The 23,028-nt window shown below is 48.4% G+C and overlaps 1 protein-coding gene across 2 annotated transcripts in view; it reads left to right on the plus strand.

Annotated features, from left to right (window-relative positions):
* LOC119437057 (chromosome transmission fidelity protein 18 homolog) overlaps nt 1-23,028 on the plus strand; it is a 134,765-nt gene that overhangs the window by 83,066 nt on the left and 28,671 nt on the right. For both annotated transcript variants that reach the window (XR_007464835.1, XM_037704129.2), the window contains exon 19: nt 7,502-7,586. Coding sequence is in view for 1 of the 2 variants with exons in the window: in XM_037704129.2 (XP_037560057.1) it covers nt 7,502-7,586 (85 nt within the window). In the remaining variant the exon portion in view is untranslated. The remainder of the gene's footprint in view (nt 1-7,501; nt 7,587-23,028) is intronic.

The following is a 23,028-nucleotide window of genomic DNA, read 5'->3' on the forward strand; positions in this document are numbered from 1 at the left end:
AGGGTGCCAGTGAGTCTGTACAGCTGTTTTTCTCTTCCTCCTGTAGGTATATTACGTAAGCCCATACACTGGTGTATTGAATAAAAGAATAAAGTAAACAGATTGCAGCTGCTGAAGGAAAGATGCAGCGCAACATAGATAAGAAAGAGATGGACTGGCCCCAGTTCTTGTCTCCCCCTTTTCATCCTTGTCTTATAGTGTAACATCTTTCCTTCAGAATGAATAATCAGCCAAGTAGTCTAGCAATAAGTTTAATTAATATTGCAGTTGTTTGTTTTAGTTAGAGGGTGGACAAATATCAGTTTTTTTGGATGTGAATCGAATATGAATAGGAAGTATTGAATACTAAATTGAATATTGAATAGCCAAATGCAGACACATATATTTACAACAGGAATACTTATTTCGGTATAGTAGTTACCACGCCTGTACTGGCAAGAAAGACAGCCACTATCAGGTACAAAGGATTAGTTTTAAACACAGGATCACTAATTGTCATATAAAAGAGCTTCATGAATAGCCTCTCCAAAACTTTAGAGCCTGGTTGCAAACAATATTTCCAAGAAAGATAGGCTGCTGTATGACCAACTTTTAAAAAACGCTAAATAAATTGTTGTCGTAGAAAGTACAAAAGTTGAGGAAAAGAAAAAAAAGAAAGCTGCTGGAGGAGCTGTGTTCCGTGGATGCATGTAAAAGGGCCTGTTGCAATGAAAACATCACCGGGTGGAGCTTAAAAAGTGAAAGGGCTACGGGACTTGAGTGCCAAAAAAAAAAATGCACGAAAATGAAAATTTTAGCTTGGATGTTAGAGGAGTCCAACCCGGAAGAACGTTGACCGGGGTTCAATCCTCGGACCAGGATAAATTTATCTGTGACTGCGAAGCTTTCTTTCTGAGAGGCCTGTATGGGTTTGATTTGTAGCTTCGTGCTACACTTGGCTGGAAGGGAATTTTCATGTCAGTGAACCTTCCTTCACCTTGTGGGCTTCTGCAAAATCGATTTGCCCTGAATGACAGACTACAAGCAAAAATTACAGGTTGTCATGTAGGCTGTCGCCACTAAACCGAGAACAAAGCTTGCATTGGTACCCATTTTGTTTCTGCATTGCTGCGAAAACTTTTGCCGCTGTCTCATGTCTAATCCTTTGCGTTAGCTTCTTGAGCAGACGGAGAACAGTGACCAGAGATTAAAATTCGGTTGTTGCAAAATATTTGGTTAGTTTTGAGTATTCTAAAATACAGAATAGTTCCTTTTCAATCATGAATACGAATAGTTAGTGTGTACAATTCGATTCGTATTCAAACCTTCGAGTACCGTATTTCCCGGAGTAGAGGATGCATTTTTTTTTTTCTGAATTTTTCATCGGGGCGTTTTATAAACGGTGCGACTTATGCAAGTTTTTTTTTTTTCTGGAAAAAGTGCTGTCAAAATCAGATTCCATGTTATGGCCACGCGAAGCGCTCTGGTTGACTCAATTGCTACGGGTTCTGTGCGTGCTATCGATGTATCGGGTTCTTCTCGTGATCTAGTTCCCGAGCGCCGTGCAATAAAGACGGAGCAGCAACGCAAGCGGTGGTAGGCCGACCGCCAGTCGACTGACCCCGAAGTCGTCGCATCTGCAGATCGCTGTCAAGATACGGCGCGCACCGCTGCACAAACTACGCAGTTGCTACTAGAGTATAAGCTGCCCCCCTCCATCCCGTGCTTCCTTCCGATTTTCTCCCTTGTGCGTGATTCGGCTCACCATCGCACACTTTCACTCGCACATACAGCATACGGCGCGCAGGGACGATGTTATCGCCCTTGGACTTTATACGGAACATCGCGGCAACCCCAAAGGCAGAAATGCGCCTGGAGTGTCCGTGTCATTGCTATCGCAATTATATAAGAAATATATGGCACCCATACGCTTGCGCGTGACCCACGTTCACGGAGCGAAATGTCACTGTAATTTTTTTAAATCGCTTACCGAACGAACAGGTGCGTCTTATACACCGGTGCGACTTTTATATGTTTTTTATTGGAAAAACTGCCGTTTTGAGGGGGGTGCGTCTTATAGAAAGGTGTGACTTATAGACCGGAAAATACGGTATTCACCCATCCCTATTTTTAATGTTTAGCACCTTTTTGGCCAAGCTGAAGGTGCATACGAGGGCAGATCCAAAAGTTCCCAGAATTCATTTATTAAAAACGAAGCACAGCCAATAAATTTATTGACTTATTCTGCTTCCAAGTACTCTCCTCCTGCCTCAATGCACTTGTCTCAGCAGGATTTCAATGCTTAAAAGCACTCATCGAGGCCATTTTGTACAATGTCCTTCACTGCATCCCTCGTTGCCCTATGGATCTCAGCTACTGTCTCCAATTTCTTCCTCTTTAGCTTGATCTTCAGTTTGGGAAAGAGAAAATAATTACAGGAGCAAAGTCTGGTGAGGAAGAAGTGTGTGGAACCACAGCCTTCTTTGTAGATGCAAAACACTTGTGCAGAATGAGTGAAGGGACTAGTGCACTGTCATAATGCAGCATTCAAAAATCTTTGCTCCACTTCTCAGGAAATTTTTGTCAAACCTTGTTCCAAGATGCCTCAGGACTTGAGGCATTTGACCATTTGGTGTTTAACCATTTGACCATCTGCGTCCGCGACAGTTTCCATTTATTTTGCCTCGGTATTCCTTTGCAGTGGCAGTGAAATTTTGTTATATTGAAATCTTTTGTAAAAGCACTTCATTATATTGAGGTTCAAAATACATGGTGTTCTGTGGACAAGAAGTTATGAAAAGTTAAAGAGGTCCTGAACCACCCCTTGGGCTTGATGAAAGAACACAGTCCACAGATAGCATACGCTGCTGTGAACATCTCATCCAAATTTTGCAGTCGTGTGCAGCACGTGGAACTGACAAGTGGAGCGCAAAATCATATTTTTCTCCAACACTCTGTTTTCAACAGAAGCTTTCTCCTCACACTTTTTTTCGTCATATAGCAGATTCCCATACATAGCTGCTATTCGCCAATAGCAGACATCAAGAAGGGTGTTTTGATCAATGTGCTTCTTACTGCTGTTACTGTGTATATTGACGCAGTTTAATAAACAGGATGAAGTAAGCGAAAATTTGCGTTTCGAATTTCAATATGAATTGCATACTTCTGGACGTATGACTATCAAACCATTGCTGACTATCATCTGCTGAAGCTTGGCCTCGCCCACCCACGTAGGGATGAAACTTTCGCCACACGGCTTATCAGTGTCATAGCTGTTGGGTCTCGTTAATTTTAATTAGCTTTGAACAGTCAACTAGCCTCAAACCATGCAAAACTTAAGGCCAGACCAGATGTACTGCGCTTGTTCTTTCCGTGTACCTCTTCTTGTGTGTGTGTCCTGTTTCCCAATTTTGCACATTTAGCAATCAGTTATCAGATGTATGCTTGTGCTCACCTCTGGCTGCTCCTGGCTACACGCCTTGGCAGACTTCGCTTCGTATTGAGCTATTGTGCAAAATGCGCAATTTGGATGTGGCTGCTATCCGTTGTTCAAGCTGGTGCAGGACAAAGCAGGTCCGCACCACATAGCACAGCCAGACCGGAGCAGATAAGCACGCACTCCAGCCCTGTCGTGCACATAGTTCGACACTACAGTTGCATGTAGCTGTTTCTGCTTGGTAGCGTAGATACCACGGCTGCCGTGGGGTTCCACGACGAATGCGCTTGCTGAGCTACTGCGGCTCGCCAAGGACAATAGCGTGTTCCGTATGGTATCTGTACGTGACGGGACTGAAGGCCCACGCGCCAACATCTGACGAACAGGTCATCTGCTTCTCGAGTTGTGCACCCTCAAGGTGTGTCACCATCATGGTCGAAGCTCATTATTTGAGGAATCCTTTCAATGAGTCCGGAGTGCGGCATCCATCGCTTAGCCGATGTGCACACTGCCAACGTACTCACACGAGCGAGCATGAAGATGAAGTTTGTTTGACCGTTGGAAATTGTGTGATTGTCTAGAGATAAGTGCAGAAGGAACTGTGCTACTCATGTCACTCTGCTAGAATAGGAGTGCGTAGCTATCTAGTACACTGTAGCACAGCAAAGAGATGAGTCACCGTGAACTCAACTGTAAGCTGAAAGATAGCCTCTGAGTTTGGCGCGTCGTAGGTGCCAAAATTGGAAGTAGTGGTGTCTATGTGAACATCCAAAATCAAATTTGAACTGCATGTCATGGTGACGTTCAGTAGGCGGAGCATTGTGGGCACCGGGAGCACCGTCAAGGGCATGACAAGCAGTCTTCGACTGCCAATAACTCCGCTTCTGCTAAACGCATTGAAGTACTTTTTGCGCCAAAGTATTTCTAAAATATTCTGTTTTAACATCAAATGCATTTTTCGACTTCGATAGAAAGGGGTTCAGGACTCCTTTAAATACTGCATTATATTGAAGTTCATTATATCGAAGTATAACTGTGTTGATAACTGTACCAATGCAGTGCACACTACACTAGATGGATGGCCTATCAATTTTTTTTAATAGCCATAATTTGCAATGCTTGGATTAAATTAGTGAGTACCTTTGCACTTTACATAAATGCTCTACACAGAATATTATATTTGTTAAAACCTCATTCACCGACACATACTGTGTAAAGCAATGTAAAATTGTTAGTTCACTTTCACGGTAGGTGCAGAATTCATCAAAAAGAATGCATTAAGGCTGTTATCGCATGGCAAAATGAACTGTGGGTAATCCTAGGCAGTTGTCTTCATTGTGGCAAACTTGAGTTTTCAATGTTATTGAACATTTAGAATGGTGTTAGTAACAGGCCACTGAAAGTCTGAAAATGAACTGTGCTGGATGCAGCATTACCCATGTTAATCTGACCATCATCACACGGAGTATTAGCATTGCAGTGGTATCCAAGATCTGTCCTTTGTGCTGCCCAATCATGAACACCATATCACCACAGTGCTATTGTTCTCTGCCAGCATATGGCACCACCACCTTATCAGTTATGAGATCTTTTTAAGTCTCCAGTCCTTGGCTGGAGGCACTGTTCTGTTGTGACAGCTAAAAAAAATTGGGCCAATGCTGCCATGTTTATTGGTGCTTCACAGCATGCAATAAAAGTGGTAGGAATTTTGCTGGATTGATTACCTGCCATGGTGGCGTAGTGGCTTCAGCATTGCGCTGCTAAGCCTGAAAGCACGGGATCGAATCCTGGCCTTAGCGGCCATATTTCCATGGGGGCGAAGTGCATAAACGCCCTTGTATCGTGCATTGGGTGTACGATATGGAACCCCAGGTGCTCAAAATTAATCCGGAGTCTCCTGCCATGGGCGTCTTGCGCTGGAGTTTGAGGTATAGTGGCAGCGAGAAAAGTTATCTGGGTAGTACCAGCTTGGGTAGTATTGAGCCCTGGCTGTGGCGAAGCACGTTTCTAGCCCGAGTTTTGCGTCGATTCGAACTTTTTTGTGCCCTGTTGCGAGTGCGAAAAGGCTCGTCCCTTCTCACAGACCACGCTGCGAGCTGGCCGCAGCCTAGTTTAACAAAAGCGGACTCTCCATGTGCCGTGGGACATAATGCTGGAAGCAGACGGAATCGGCGACGCTGATCCGGAGAGACTGAGCTCAGCCTTGAAAAAGCGTCACCGTCGTTACTGCTGCATCGTGAGCTGCCACGAGCAAGAAGGCCTGAATCCCAACATTAGATTCTACCGTTTTCCTTCAAGGCCTCGCGAAGCGGAGCGTCGGGCGTGCTGGACAACTTCACTACCTCACTTTGAGCAGCACAGGTTTGAGACTTAAATGTGCTCATCCTTGACCTCAAGCCAGCACGTTGAGACAGCGCAGCAAGGCAGTATTGATTACAGCACATCGATGTTCGAGCGCTGTCATTAAAGCTACAGCAAGCGAGCAGCGCACGAGCTCACGCTGCAGCGCGATTCACGCGTAGTATGTTACTGCGAGCTCATATGCACTGCATCAGTTATTTATAGGTTGCTAAAGGGACAAATGGCCGCTACTACAGCGCAGGCATAACTACTTGTCTAGCGGCATGCAGTCAACAAAGATTGCAGGAGGCCTGCCATTTCGCGGCATGCTGAAAGACCGCTACTGTCACGGCGCATACCCGTCGTGCGCTCGAATAGTTTTCGTACACATGATGTCTGCTTATCGCTGCTGTGAATTCATTTATAGCAAGCATTTCCTCGCGTTTGTGCGCCTGAATCTAGCAGCGTGCAAACCGGCACTCGCTTCGCTTGCGATTGACGCCGCGCTTAAACTTCGCCGCTTATTTCTTGAACGGCGTACGCGTATTCGGCGTTGCATAATTTCTTGCCTTTACGCAGCTTGACACGCCTGAAAAAAATCTTCGGCGCCCGATATTCGCTGCAGGCTGTGCTACAACACAACCGAAGTGGCGGGTCCATATTGTAAACGTGCATTCCAAAGCAGACGACCGAACTTGGTACTACCCAGTTCAGGACAGAGGGCGCTCTTTAGCACCATTTTCTAAAACCCCTATATATAAAAAGTAGCACCAACCACTTCCCTCCTCCTCCGTTCCACTGTCGCACTCGGCGAGGCCAGCGCGATCGAGGCGCGATCTCGACAGTGGCGCCGCCTACGTCGGTCCTTACGTGGCATACGACAGCTAACGTGCTACCAGAGGAAATCCGCGGAAAAATTCAATCGCGCCCTGCGGAGAAGTTTTTGAGGCGCGATTTTGCTTCGTCAGTCAGTAACTGGCCTTAATAATGCCGTTTTGGAAGTAGCAACGTGACGATGCGAGACGGCGCAAATACCAAGTGTGCAGCAAGCGTTTGTGCTCGCCGGATGGTAAAAAAAAAAGCCTTTTGCCCTCGCCTTGTCGGTTGCGGCAACTGAAGGCGCAGCAGCATGCCATCACAACGAAGTTCTTGTCCCTTACACGTTTGATCAGTTTGTGCGTACAGCACTTTCGTTGCACAGGCCCGAGAATGGCGGTCGGAGCGCGCTGAAAAGAAAAAAATATACAAAAGCGCAGCGTGTGCTTCCACGTGACACGGATTGGCCAATGGGGGAGCGGAGGAGGCTGGGGTGACTAGAGGCGGCGAGGAGGAAACTCCAGGGTGAGCGCGGTGGCGGCAAGATCTAAGAATGGTGCTACTGTTTATATATAGGGGCTTTACCATTTTCGCAGTGCCCCCTGGGCAAAGCAGGAGCCCCATGCCATGCCTCATAATAATATCATGGTTTTGGCACGCAGAACCCCAGAATTTAATTTAATTCTTTTTTGCTGGGTTGAAGGAAAAGATGGACAGTCACTTTTGACCAAGAATCACCTGCTGCTTGTTCTGAAGTAATATTTGACTCAGGTGTTCATCAGAGCATTGTTTAATGACTAGGCAGGTTTACCGTGTTCAAGAAGTGTTTCAGGGCCCCTTTATAGGTTGTTAAGACTGACTTCAGTGTTTCTGATCTCACGCCATTTTATTGACCCTCTTTTACATGGCGTTCTCAAAACTTGCCTGCAGTAACATTGAAGAGGTCGTGCACTTTCCTGGCATTGCACCACAGCAACAGCTCCCGTATGCTACAAAGCAGCTCATTGCTAGGGAGGTAAGTGTGGAATGCGGTGTGGCAGCCATATTGTATCACTGCTGGCTTGCAAAAAGCAGAATTTGTGGACATTTATTTTGCTTCCTTTTTAGCACCTTGACAGAATTGATACCTATTAACATTACTAGTGCACAGTTTTAACTCCGCGCTGACCTGGTGGCTGACATTGTGCTGCTGAGCATGAAGTCATGGGTTTGATTCCTGGCCTTGGAGGCCACATTCCATTGGGAGCAAAATGCAACAACACTCAGGTGCTTTGCTTTGCGTGTACATTTGGAGCCTTACACTATAGCTTCTCTCGTAGCTCATGTTGATTATGGACATTAAACCCCATAACAGCAATAAATCAATCAATGCAGTGCTATGCAGATTGATCATCATAGCTGCTGAACTTTCCCAAAGTGGCTCTACTGCAGCCATTTTCTAGCTGTTTTAGCATGTTTCTTAAAAATTTGTGGGGGGGGGGGCTTGCTTATGCTGTCCGTAGTAGTATCTACCATGCTTACTGCTAAATTGGTCATGTAATGAAGAAGACAAGATGATGACGAAGCAGTCAGCAAGCCAGCCACAGTGTTGGTGGTAACCACGTGCCCCGAGCTTGCACTTCCCTGGATTTTGGCTGCTTGTCGCCCCGCCGCTTCTTGACGTTTGCCTGACGTTTCTCGTCGTTCCTTGACGTTTACACGTCAACAAATCACATGACATTTGGTGGAGGCTGCGTGGGTCCCCCGCACCAACCTGGAACTCCGCTCCCGGACGCTCCCTTCGGTTTCTGCACCCGTGATGGTCAACGACACCTCGACTCAGACTGACCTTTCGGCAGCACCTGCCACCTGTGGCGCCGTATACCGTCAGCGGGATCTGCCCATCTTCGACGGCTCAGGTGACTCAGATGTTAAAGACTGGTTGTCGACATACGAATGGGTCAGCGCCAATAACAAATGGGACGATCCAACGAAGTTGACTCACATCATGTTTTATCTCGCGGACATCACGCAATTGTGGTATCGCAACCACGAGGCCGACATTCCCACTTGGTCCGTTTTCAAGACTTCCATTTCAGACGTTTTTGGTCGTCCTACGGCCTGCAAGCTTTGCACAGAGCAGCGCTTGCGTAAACGTGCGCAGCATCCAGGGTAGAATTACACGGGCTATATCGAGGATGTGCTTAATCTCTGCAACCGCGTCAACCTCACCATGACAGAGGAGGAGAAAATGAAGCACATACTGAAGGGCATCCAGGACGACGCTTTTCAGATGCTGCTCGCGAGAAATCCCACCACGATTGCTGCACTCGTCTCATTGTGTCAGAGCTTTGACGAGTTGCATAAGCAGCGCACGATCACCCGCCAAGCCCTCATGACGCCCGACACACTATCAAGCTTGCAGCTAGCTGTCCACCCTGCCGATCAACAGCCGCGGCTATCTACCATCAAGGACTTTATCCGTGAAGAAGTAGCACGTCAGCTTTCATTGCTATCTCTCATGCACGAGCCTTCGCAGTCTTTGGCTCTAGACCTTCAACACGTCATTCGGACCCAGGTTGCTGAGGCCCTCCCACCTGTTACTCATCAACCACCCGTCACTGCGTCACTTACCTATGCTTCCGTCGCGGCTCGACCCATCGCGGCAGGCGAACGCTGCGCCGCTCGCCTTCGCGAGTCCTTCGGCTCCATTCCTCCGCCGCCCCGATGCGTGGCGAATGCCGGACAATAGGCCCATCTGCTTTGCCTGTGGTGTCACTGAACACGTCACCCGCCACTGTTGCCGATGTCCACCTTCGCCATTTGACGTCATGGGCAGGCCTGTTTCTTCGTCTGCTCGGTCGCCACCAAGGTACGTCCCTGACGATCAACCAGCCTCTGCTAACCGCCGGTCCCTGTCTCCGCGACGACGCTCTCTATCACCCATGCGTCGCCGACCTCCTACGGAGGAGGGAAACTGATCGCTGCAGTTCCGGAGGAAAGAGCTGCATGCGCAGCGAACTGCCCAATGCCTCCATTTATTGCACCGCAAAACATTATCGACGTCAATGTTGAAGGAACCGCCGCACTAGCGCTTATTGACACGGGGGCCACCGTTTCGGTTATCTGCGAGAACCTATGCCGCAAGATAAAAAAAAGTGACCACGTCGCTCTCGGGACTAATGCTCCGCACTGCCAGCTCACAATAGATTGCGCCTTCAGCTGTTAGCACCGCACGTGTCATTATCCAAGGTGAACTTTATGTCATTGAGTTTTTCGTGCTGCCATCATGCTCCCACGACATTATTCTCGGATGGGACTTCCTTTCACGTCAACGCGCCGTCATAGACTGCTCCCGTGCAGAAGTGGCCCTTACGCCACTGCAAACCTCTCTTTCGGTGGATAATCATCCCGACGGTCACAAACTTGTCGTTGCTGCGGACACAGATATTGCCGCTGCAACGTCGACCCTTGTACCTCTGTCCTGTACGGCCGCCCCTGGCGAAACTGTTCTGTTTGCCCCATCGGAGGTACTTCTCCGCCGTTGCAGCCTACGACTGCCATTTGCTGTAGTTATCATTGAATCAGGTGCTACTACTATGTTTCCAACTGGCTCCCATCCTCCGTTACATTACTTCGTGGGGAATCTTTGGGTCACATAAAAGGTGTTGACCTCCTGCGCTCCGTAGAGTTTGCAGAGGACCAACCCCATCTTCAATTGAATGCCATGACATCGCCTTTTCCCAAACCTTCAGGTCCAGACAGTTTCCACCCTTCTATTGCCACTGATCTATCGTCAACACAACGCAGCGAACTCCTGACCCTTCTTCGAGACTTCCGCTCTTCCTTCGATTGCGCTCAACCATCTTTCGGTCGTACAATGAGCGTCACACACCACATTGACACCGGTTCCCATGCGCCCTTATGCCAACGACCATACCGACTTTCAGCGGCAGAACGGCATATCATAAATGAACAAGTCGATGATATGCTTACGCGTAGTGTCGTTCAGCCGTCCCAGAGCCCTTGGTCTTCTCCTGTTGTACTTGTGCGAAAGAAGGATGGATCTATCAGATTCTGTGTTGACTATCGCCGCCTCGATAAGATAGCTCGGAAGGATGTATACCCGTTGCCCTGCATCGATGATGCTCTCGATTGTTTGCAAGGGGCAGAATATTTCTCGTCACTGGATTTGCGCTCGGGTTACTGGCAAGTTCCAATGGCCGACCCTGACCGACCTAAGACGGCTTTCGTCACTACTGACGGACTGTATGAGTTTAACGTCATGCCGTTCGGATTGTGCAACGCACCCGCTACTTTCCAACGGATGATGGATAACATCCTTCGTGACTACAGGTGGAATACCTGTCTCTGCTACCTTGACGGCATCGTTTTTTCTCGCGATTTTCCAACTCACCTTGTTCATCTTAGTGCTTTTCTCACGTGCCTCACCTCTGCTGGCCTTCAACTTAACATAAAGAAGTGCCACTTTGCTGCATGCCAGTTGACGATACTAGGCCATGTCGTCTGCAAGGAGGGCGTTCTTCTGGATCCCATGAAGCTCCGTGCCATAGCCGAATATCCGAAGCCCAATTCCATGAAAACGCTTAGAAGTTTCATTGGGCTGTGCTCGTATTTTCGTCGATTTGTGCGCGACTTTGCTACCATCATCGCGCCTCTTACCAACCTTCTGACCGCCTCTAACAGCCTGTCTGCTTGGTCAGCAGCGTGCGACAACTCTTTTCGGACGCTACGGCGCTTACAAACGTCACCACCAATGCTTCGTCACTTTGACCCTAATGCGCCTACGGAGATCCATACTGACGCTAGCGGTGTTGGCCTTGGTGTGGTATTGGCTCAAAGAACGCCACGATACCAAGAATACGTCGTTGCTTACGTGAGTCGAACTCTCAAGAAAGCCGAGTGTAATTATTCTGTCACCGAGAAAGAGTGCCTCGCCATAATTTGGGCTTTGGCTAAGTTTCGTCCGCACCTGTATGGCCGCCCTTTCGACGTCGTCACGGACCATCATGCTCTATGCTGGCTCTCGTCGCTGAAAGATCCCTCGGGATGCCTCAGTCGTTGGGCGCTTCGCATGCAAGATTAAAACATTCGTGTTGTGTACCGATCCGGCCACAAACACTCGGACGCTGATGCGTTGTCTCGTTCGGCGCTAGCATCTGACACGGCTTCTCCGTCAGCTTCTTCGGCTCCCTTGTCGCCTGTTGACTTTGCAGACATATCGTCAGAGCAACACAAGGATGCGTGGATTTGTCAACTCCTTGACTTTCTCACTGACCCATCCACTTATCCCGCCTCAAGAACTCTATGTCGCCAAGCCGCCCATTTCGCTATTCACGACGATCTCCTCTATCGCCGAAATTACGCGTCTGATGGCCGGAGGTGGCTTCTAGTTATACCCAGCCACATGCGCACAGACATCTGCGCTGCTTTCCACACTGACCCGCAAAGTACTCACGCCGGCGTTCTCAAGACCTACAATCGCCTGCGGCAGCGATTCTACTGGCGCGGAATGTATGCATTGTGGGGTCTCACATGTGCTCTTGGGACAAAGGAACGACAACACAGTAGTGCAAACAAGTAAAGGGGCATTTATTGCACCTTACATACACTAACACACACTAGCCGAATTACAGCCAATAGAACATTCACATGGGCGCGCGACAAATCAAGGATGTCCGACTCACCGCGACCCGATAGCGAGCGAATACGTTCACCCCATGCCATGACACCATCGCCTAGTCGTTCCCGTGTACAGTCACGCGAACGGTGGCACGCTCGAACGATCCGTGTTCGTCCATACCGGTGTCCTGCTCTTAGCTTCGCGCGACGGTCGCACGAAGCGGGCCGGCGCATTCGCGAAGCGTTCGTGCGTGTTGGTCGCCGATCCCAACGCAAAGAGGAAGCGCCGTTGACCCCTTTCTCCCAAGTCACCCCGCCGCCCGGTGGCGCCAGCATCGCGACACTCGCGCCATCTCTCGCAATGCGCCGCAACCACCACGATCGCCGTCGGCACTTAGCTACGCGGTGAAGCCGGATTACAGGAGACGCGTGAGAGTCGCGCATCCCCACTTCGCCCCAACCTTAAGTCACTAGGCGAAACATGTCACACGGTTTATCAACGCACGCGTCGCGAACAAAAGTTAGTACAGGCGACAGCGGCCGCGCCGAGGAAATGTCCACGCGTTATTTACAACATGCGCACTGACATAGTCTCTGGGGTACACCGCTGGCGTCCGTTGGTCACAGCACCAGCTCTGCAGATTCGATGACATGACTCCAGCACAGGACTCCGGAAACGGCGACGCAGAAGTCTGCACGAGCAAGCGTCGCTCGCGCCGACGCGCCCTGCTGACGAGAGCCGCAGTAGCCGTTGGTGACTGCCGGCTCTTTTCCCAGCTGCCGAGCATTGCAAGCCTGACATAGGCGGCCGCCGAAGTCGCTGCGCCGAACTGGCCACAGGCATTTCCATTGCCAGGGGTGGCTCGTTCGTAGGCCGGGGCAGCAGCGCAGATGATGTGCAGGTGACAGCAAACCAGGGGTGACTCCGCTCATGCTGCGTACACTCAACGCACTCGACAAACACTAAAGCAGTGCAAGGGAGAGGAATTCGGCACACGCATCGCCCACGTGGTACGATGTTCAATTCGGCTAGCGAAATTTCGGACGGCATTCCAGATGCTAAGTTCACGTGAACAAAGCTTGCTTTCTTGAGTCGAACGAGTAATTTCAATTCGTGCGAGGCTAACTAGAATGAGGGAAGCAAAGTAAAACACCTCAACATCATGGTCCACCAAGTTGTGTCCCTCAACGTGCGACAGGCGGCTTTGTAAAGCCTTAGGCCTAATGCGTCGCTACCTTGACAACAACCGGCATCCAAAAAAAAAAAACATCCCCCAAAATGGCACAACAGGCAGCTGCGAGGAGACGTTAGCTCTGTGGGGTGGTCCTACCCCGCTCGGTGCACACAGCATCCGAGTTGACGGCGCCCACCGTCCCAGACAGTGTCGGAGCGCCCGGTGCCAGGCCGCAATACCAGTCAGCCTGTAGCGGCACCCGTGGCCCGCGGCCACCCGGCTCCCTGAGCCGCGACTTCCGAAGTCAAAGAGATAGAAGAAGCTATTTACATAAGAAATTCGGACCACCCACGAGGCTTCCGTACTCACTCGCTTCAGGCTTGCCAATGAATGCTCCGCGGGCGCTAGGCCTCGCTCTCCCAGGATGCAGACCACGTGGCTCTCGTACTGACGAGTGTACTTCAACAAAACACTCGCGAAAAGGCTTAGCATGTTGAAATGTTCAAACACGCTACAGCAACCGTCGCCTCGCTCAATAAAACACGCCGCCGACACTAGCGATCAAAATCCACGCTAGGACTACGTTTCGGTTGAAACATCTCGAACCGAGCAAATCAGTTAATATTATCGTCTGATGCCCCAAGAGCCCCACGTTGGGCGCCGGATGTGGGGTCTCACATGTGCTCTTGGGACAAAGGAACGACAACACAGTAGTGCAAACAAGTAAAGCGGCATTTATTGCACCTTACATACACTAACACACACTAGCCGTATTACAACCAATCGAACATTCACATGGGCGCGCGACAAATCAAGGATGTCCGACTCACCGCGACCTGATAGGGAGCGAATACGTTCGCCCCATGCCATGACACCATCGCCTAGTCGTTCACGTGTACAGTCACGCGAACGATGGCGCGCTCGAACGATCCGTGTTCGTCCATACCGGTGTCCTGCTCTTAGCCTCGCGCGACGGTCGCGCGAAGCGGGCCGGCGCACGCGCGAAGGCGTTCGTTCGTGTTGGTCGCCGATCCCAACCCAAAGAGGAAGCGCCGTTGACCCCTTTCTCCCAAGTCACCCCGCCGCCCGGTGGCGCCAGCATCGCGACACTCGCGCCATCTCTCGCAATGCACCGTAACCACCACGACCGCCGTCGGCACTTAGCTACGCGGTGAAGCCGGATTACAGGAGACGCGTGAGTCGCGCATCCCCACAGCATTTGTGTGCAAGTACATATGTACTTGCACTGCCTGTCAGCGGCACAAGACTCCACCTCAACACCCAGCCGGGACACTTCAGCCTCTCCCTTGCCCGGCCCGTCCATTCGACTGCGTCGGTATCGACTTATACGGCCCGCTTCCCTCTACCACCTCTGGGCATAGGTGGATAATTGTCGGCGTGGACCACCTCACACATTACGCAGAGACTGCAGCTTTGCCCACAGCCATAACAAGAGACGTTGCGTTTTTCATCTTACGCAACTTCGTACTGCGCCACGGTGCTCCCCGTGAACTTTTGAGCGACAGGGGACGTGTTTTCCTGTCTGATGCTATTCAAGCCTTGCTCGTTCAGTGTAACATCGTTCATCGCATGACCAGTGCATATCATCCGCAAACTAATGGCCTAACTAAGCGATTTAATCGCACTCTCGGGGATATGCTGACGATGTACACCGCGTCGGGCCAGACCAATTGGGACACCGTCCTTCCATTCGTCACATATGCATACAACACTGCTACGCATGCGACCACAGGATTCTCGCCGTTGTTTCTCTTGTACGGACGTGAGTCATCATGCACGCTGCAAGTACACTGAAATTTCTGATGTCGCCAGGTACGCCGAAGATCGTCGACAATTGGCCCGTTCATTGACAACCGAGGACCAAGGTCACCAGAAGCTCAGGCACGACACCGACCGACCTCTCACTACATTCCCGATCGGTGCCCTGGTTTGGTTTTGGATTCCTCCAAGTACTCCTGGACTTTCGTCTAAATTACTGGCCCGATATCATGGGCCCTACCACATCCTCGCTCGGACATCTCCAGTCAATTATGACGTTGAGCCTTTGACACCGTCCCAAGACTTACGTCGTTGTGGTCGAGAAATCGTTGTGAGTCGCCTCAAGCCCTATTATGACCCCTCTATACTGTCAACGCCTTAAGTCACCAGGATGGCTACGCTATTCACCGGGGGCCAATGTATTGAAGAAGACAAGACGACGTAGCAGTCGGCAAGCAAGCCACAGTGTTGGTGGTAACCACGCGCCCCGAGCTTGCGCCTGCCTGGATTTTGGCTGCTTGTTGCCCCGCCGCTTTTTGACATTTCCCTGATGTTTCTCGCAGTTCCTTGACGTTTACACGTCAATAAATCGTGTGACAGTCATCACAAGGGTGAATCCAGATAAGAACGAACAGGTGGTCCTGGTCACCATTCCCCATTTTGATGAAATTTATTTTAGGCGCAGGTTTTGGTTCCAGAACAATGATTCTGAACGTAGTTTTGTTTTAAAAAATTTTGCTCGCCTAAAAAAATGCACAAATTTCGGCCGTCGAAAACGCTTTCCCACCAGTTTTGCGATTTCTGAAATTATAGCGTGCATAGAGTAACAATGGTACGCTTCTCGATCACAATATTTTTTCTCCACAAAGAACAAGTGAAATGCTACCTTATGAGCATTTTATTGCACTTGGCTACGGAAGGAACATTGAGAAAAAAAAATCACAAACATGGTAAACGGACCAAAATACCTGTAATTCAGAAATTTATTCCTCTAGGCTAATTAAAGTGAGGATAATAAAACTCAGTGAACACGAACTTTTATGTTTTCACATTCTTTAGAAATAATTTTCGTTGCTTTTTCAAGTACCGTTATAATTAAAAATTGCACTGAAATTTTAGTGGTTTGCCAAAAACATCAAAATTTGAAAATAGTTTTCTGAAAAAGGCCATTTTTAATTTTTTTTAGATCACTCTGGTTGAAGTCAAGGATGTTGTCTACCACTGTGCGTAAAAAAACGTTGCATTATTTGAGTACCGAACAAGTTACGATGCGTCAAATGTGACCACACTCAGCCTAGCAGCCGCAACATTGATTTCGTGTGTTCTGATTTGATGAGCTATGCAAGAACTCATTCAACATAATATTCATTGTTGAAAGATACGAGGGGCATTCATGAAGTTCGTATTATCAGTGCGACAGATTTAGAAAAGGCGTGCACAATATGCATCAAAATGAGTGTGCGTCTGTCTAGTTTTAGCGTAATATAAAACTAATGTTCTATATAATACCGCGCAACACCGCTAGGGGGCCAAAACAAAAATGGCGGCACGCATCGGGAAAGTCGAAGCACGTGCAGTGATCTGCTATCTGTATTTGAAGGGACAAGATGCCAAGATGATTCACGCCGAGCTGGTGGTGGTGTATGGTGAAAATGCCCCAGCCCATGACACTGTTGTCAAATAGCGCAGACGATTTCAGTGCAGTCAAACAAGCCTGGACGACGCAGAACAAAGTGGCCGCCCTTCGCTCGATGGTCAACCACAAATTTCTGCGCAAGTGGAGGCTCTCGTACTCGCTGACCGGCGCATAACTGTTGAGGAATTTGTAGGACAGGTTAAAGTGAGTGCAGGCTCTGTGCACAACATACTTCACTACAACCTGCATGTGACAAAAGTTGCCGCACGCTGGGTTCCGCGTTTACTGATGCCAGTGCAAAAAGACTTGCGGAAGGAAGCAGCCGCAAAAATGTTGCAGCTTTGCGAGAGCTACTCTGACGACATTTTTGAACGCGTGATAACCATGGATGAGTGTTGGGTGCACAATTATGACCCTGAAACTAAACACTGGACACAGCTCGTGCACTTTGGGAGGAGATTATGTAGAGAAGGAATAAACTTCCAATAAAATTTTGTTTTAGGTGCTAAGCAGCTTATGGCGGGGGCTTTGTCCGTCCCTGCATCCATCCGCCGTGTGGCGTCCACACCCGCACTGCGCATGCGCATCCTCCTCCCTCTCCTCTTCTTGTCTCATCTCCTCTCCTCTCGGCATTCCTCCTCTCCGACGCTCCTCTCCGGATTGCGCAACGAATGGCAAGACCTGCGGCTCCGCGCGCGATAATGCGAAGCAGTTTAGGTTAGAGGCGCGACGGTAGGCGCTGCATACTCCGCTAGGGGGCGCCGCTGTAGCTTGCGGTATAATGACGCGCGCGCGCGCTCCGCTCCTCTCATTCTCCTGCAACGCCGCGATAAGTGCCATGGACAGCGCCAGCATCAACGCCAGTGTCAGCGCCGCGGAGAAGAGGGCTCGAGCCGCTGCCACGAAACGGCAGCGGCGACAGGCCGATCCCGAACTTCGGGCTCGCGAAGACGAAAGGAAACCTCAACCTAACGGAAACAACGAACTGAAAACTAATGGGAACTTGAGTCGACCCCATGGCTGCTTCGCATACTACTCAGGGTTCCCCTATGGGAAGATGGTGTAATTTTTTTTCTTTGTATCTCTTTTTTCATGCCAATAATACGAACTTTATGAACGGCCCCTCGTAACGCTGCCAACAAGCGATGCTGTCCTGTGTGGGTTACAACCTTTTTTAACCGCACAATTGCGCATGTTGTATGCCAATGGGGCCGAGGAAGAAGGCTGACGGTACTGTTGTCATGGGGTTGTATTTTATTAATCTGGTCTTGCACCTTTTTACAACAAGTGACATTCAATTTTACTGCCGAAGAAGTTGCTTAACCGAAGCAACTGTTCTTGCCACGAACAACTGCAGTTCTGAGTTATGGGTCCGCTTGCACTCCCACATATGCCACGACTGAATACCAGGCCTTGCAGGAACCGCAACCCCTTCTCTTGCCTGCATCGCCTGAAAGATTCAATGGCAGCTTTTGAAGCATAAATTAATGTAACCTTTGGTAGCTTAGGAGTAAAAACTTGCACCATATCCGAAGCAGAGTTGATGGCACATATACTGCCAATTTTATGTTGGCACGTGCCAATACACATAGACACATACTTCCTGTGTCGGCGTGGGCGTGACACATTTCGGTCGCAAAGAGAACTTAGTCTGACCGATTGCTGTGTCAGGATGAGCTTCCTTAAACACGCGGTTTCACGTATAGAGCGCGTTATTACATGTTTTGCAATAAATTCTTTCTTGCCATCCAGTATACCGTGAACCACATCCTTCTTATTTGGACTTGGTTGGCTACAATTAAACTCATCTTCAGTGTAATAGTGCAATGCTGCTTTGAGATCTTTCTGGTATACCTTTTTTCTTGTGTAACGGTCAGGGCCAGACCACACACCATAATTTTCTTTGTACTTTCTGGATTTACGGAGCATGTAGCGTGTCGCTGCTCTATAACATGCTGTATCTCTTTGATGTCAAGCGACTTTGGCAGCAAAGTTAAAGGACGATAACGCTCACTGAACTACTCCGAAGCTTCGAAAGCTTGCTTTAAGTTGTTCAGCCAGTTTGAACAGCTATTGCAGCTTTCTATCGATGTCACAGGCTGGCTTTCTGTGTCATATGCTGCAATAAACATGACCTAAGTGTCTTCTTGAGACCATGCCCAATTTCTCCTTCCTTTCGCTTGGCATATGAGCTTCAATCTTTTCTTTTAGTAAAATGTAGAGGTTTTAGTGGCGAAACATCTGGGCACCGCACATACCTATCGTGCTCTTCAACGGCCGCTTGTTTTGGAGCGAACACTTCCTGTGACGTAGATGCCTCCTCAGACTCAGATGAAACGTCATTTCCAGATGTTTCAACCAGTGTCGATGCATACTCATGTGTCAGCGTGTGCTCAGGAGCCGGGGAAGTTGAAGAATCCGCGGTCAGTGCCTTGAAGCAATTGACACAGTTCCCGCAGAGAAAATCTGTTTCTTGAACAGGAACACTTGTGTCAGCGAGGTGTTGCCTTAGTTGAACAATGTCCAAGTCCTCTACGCTACGAAAGTTCCGCTGATACTAAATGTTCTTCTTGTGCCTCTGCAGATAGTCAGCACAAACCACGCGTTTCAGGCTATACTTTGCGGCTTCAGCCATCACAGCGAAGGAAGAAACATTCGTCGTGCACTGGAGGCGTCCTCAGAAAAACTACCGGCAGACCTAATGTAATATACCATATTGACGCACTGACACCTTTTGCCTTTCACTTTCTACGTTCCTTATCTCATTCACTCTCCAAACTTCGGTGTCACGCGCAGGCGGACTCCGCTTACAATCGAAGCGGCACTGATGAAACGTGAGCGCTGCCAGGATCGCCTGTTAAAGATTGCTAAGTGCCGGATTGGACGACATAGCTTGAGGCACCATGCAACCTGGCGGCACATTTCTTTTATATTCCCTTATTTTTATTTTTTGAGGGCTTCTTCATGAGTATGTCGGGTACAATTATTTTTGAACGACCTGTGTCCGACTTTCAGCACAATATCAGTGTCACGGCCGCTAGGCTGAGTGTGGTCACATTTGACGCATTGTAACTTGTTCGGTACTCAAGTAATGCAACATTTTTGACGCACAGTGGTAGACAACGTCCTTGACTTCGACCAGAGTGATTTTCCAAAAAATTAAAAATGGCTTTTTTCAGAAAACTATTTTCAAATATTGATGTATTTGGCAAAGCACTTATGTTTAAGTGCAGTTTTTAAATATAACGGTGCTTGACAAATTAACGAAAATTATTTCAAAAGAATGTGAAGACCTAAAAGTTTATGTGCACCGAGTTTCATTATCCTCACTTTAATTAGTCTAGGGCAATAAATTCCTGAATTACAGGTATTTTGGTCCGTTTACCACGTTTGTGATTTTGTTTCTCAAAATTCCTTCCGTAGCCAAGTGCAATAAAATACTCAGTAGCATTTCACTTGTTCTTTGTGTGAAAAAATATTGTGATCAAGAAGGGTACCATTGTTTCTCTATGCGCGCTCAAAGTTCAGAAATCGCAAAACTGGCGGGAAAGCGTTTTCGACAGCTGAAATTTGTGCATTTTTTTTTCAGGCAAACAAAAATTTTTAAAAAAAAAACTAAGCTCAGAATTATTGTTCTGGGCCCAATACCTGCGCCTAAAGTAAATTTAATCAAAATTGGGAACGGTGACCAGGAGCACCTATTCGTTCTTATCTGGATTCACCCACAAGTGTTCGGGGCATTTGGTAGTCAAACAGAGCATAAGGTTGGATATTGCAGAAACATAGATCATTGTTTTAGTTGCATGACAGGCAGTTTCTAATAACCTCCTTTTGAGAGTACTGTGATTTTATTTGAATCATGTTTGCTGGCAATCGGGTATATTGCATGTAATAAATGAAATGTTATAATGAGGCATGATAGCAGCAGCTATTTATAGTTAAACCTCGTTGACACGATCCTGTTTCCATAGGTGACACGAAGTCCTGTCACCTATGTTTACAATCGAGAACACACAAAAAAATATTATCCAATGCAGTAACTTTTTTTTTTTTTTTTACTGGTTGATATGTTCCTGGAAAACACAATCTTTCCTCATCGAACTGTCAGTACATCGCTGAACAGCGATTGTATGATACGTTTTCAGGCCACTAGATCCCATGCAAACAAAAAAAGGCGCGAGGCGCACACAGTCAAGAACAGTAGCCACCCGCTGCAGCAACTTCCCTTCAGTACTCGCCTGTCCGTGTCACGTGAAAACGGCAGTGTGTATGCGGTTTCTTATTCCGGTACCAGCAAATCTTCTCACGGGCCATCGCACACTGCTTTCACAGCTATCACCGCCAACCTGATTGCAGTCAGCATCTTCACCTATCTGTCACAGTACGTGTGATTTAGTGCTATTGGAAGTGTACTGCATGCTTTTCATAGGCGATAACCCAAACTCACCACCGCTCCTTCCTGCTGCTAGTGGCTTAAAGTGAGCCTCATCTGTTCCTCAGTTGCCCACCAGCAGCTCAATTTAATTTTGGTTTCCTGTAGCTGTCTTAGAACACTACACAATAGGAAAACAACAAGCCACGTCTTGCCAAGGGCAGCTCGGGTCCCACCAGCTTGAGGAGCGTTGGCTTCTCGTGCTGCAATGATTCGAGCCGAGTGCGCACGTCAAAACTTCCTGCCAAAATGCCCTGCTCGAAGAAGATGCTGACCCAGCCGAATTCGAGGAGTGCAAACGAAAGCTTGCCGAAGCCACAGAAATGACAACGCGTGTCTCAGGCCGCTCGGGACTCAACAGCAATGCAAATTGATAATGATCGCAAAGTATCAGATAACTACACGAAGCAAGGTTCATAGTTTTATTGTCCGTATAAATTGCAGTGAACATCATTTGCTTATGAATTAAATTAACAAGCATGGTGTCATGTGTGTATGAGCAAACGTGAACAGATCTCACTTGATGGCCGTGAACGCTCGCTGAAGAAAGGCAGCAGTGGCCAGCGAATTCTGCTTCGTGCTGCCTCTCGCTTCAACGTGAACTAGGCACGCGAGAACACACTGCACACGAAGCCATCAGCCATCTTGGGTCACCTAGCCCACCGTGGTATAGCCTTTGTACCTACCGCAGATTACCTGCAATGCAGAACGCACACAGCTACGCCATGCGCAGCTGCGGCTGGAGTATAAGAGGAGATGCGCGCTAACATGCCTCCCCCCCTTAAAGCACACTCATCTCCTCGTTCCGCCCTTACACACGCGAAAAGACACCGCAAGCTCACAGTGACGATGACGGCAACGGGGGAAATTCGCCTGGAGTGCCGATATATTAATTGCTATCGCAATAAAAGACACCAAGAGACTGGCATTACAGTGAACTTGAGCATGTTATGGTAACAAGAGTTAAGTTGGAGAAACAAAATATCCAGTGGAAAGGAAAAAGAAAACTACACACGTGGTGATCTAATAAAATTGGCGATGCAGTTGAAAAGCACGCAAATGTGGAAAGGGTCTAATATGTGTTGCACAAGGGTTGCCGGTTTTCTGAAGTCAACTTCGCCACAGTACAACTGTGTTATGCGATAATGCATACAAATGTCACAAACACAGTTTTGGTTTCGTATCCGATCGCACTGCGCAGGCAATTTGCGGCCCAATTTTTCTGGGGGAAAAAAAATGCCATGCATTAGAATCTGTAAATACTGTAATCACACATTGCGAGCTACTGTTATTGCTTGAAAATTTTCCTAGAGCAGGCTGGAAATAGACATTTTCGACTGGAGATTGCTTGGGGTAAACACATTCACTGTCCACTAAGCTCCGCTGAGACAGACATTGACACTAAAGGGGTCGCTATTGGGGCCACCGTAGGGATCAGGTGCGTGCATGCTGACTGGTCAAGTTCAAATTATGCGACGAAGGCCAATTTTAGGATTGAAATAACAAAAGTTTCGGCCTGTAGAAATGCATGGTCGTCAGCCAAGACCTTTGGTTGGCATCAAATTAACTGAAAAATTGAATTAACCAGATTCGAATTAATGGAACCCTACTGCAAAGCTTTCTTTGCCTACCTCCTCAAGGTTTGGAATGGCTGCCCTCTCACAACTTTTCCTTGGCTCCGTCGTGGTGGTGTGGGTGTGCCAGGCATCACAGGGATTGCTGGTAACGAATTGGCTAATCAGGCTACCCGTGAGACTTGAATCTGGGCACCAGTAATCACCTGGCCTTCCCCACTCATGGTGGGCAAGGAACA

This window comes from Dermacentor silvarum, chromosome 1 (assembly GCF_013339745.2).
Source record: "Dermacentor silvarum isolate Dsil-2018 chromosome 1, BIME_Dsil_1.4, whole genome shotgun sequence".
NCBI classification, from domain to species: domain Eukaryota; kingdom Metazoa; phylum Arthropoda; class Arachnida; order Ixodida; family Ixodidae; genus Dermacentor; species Dermacentor silvarum.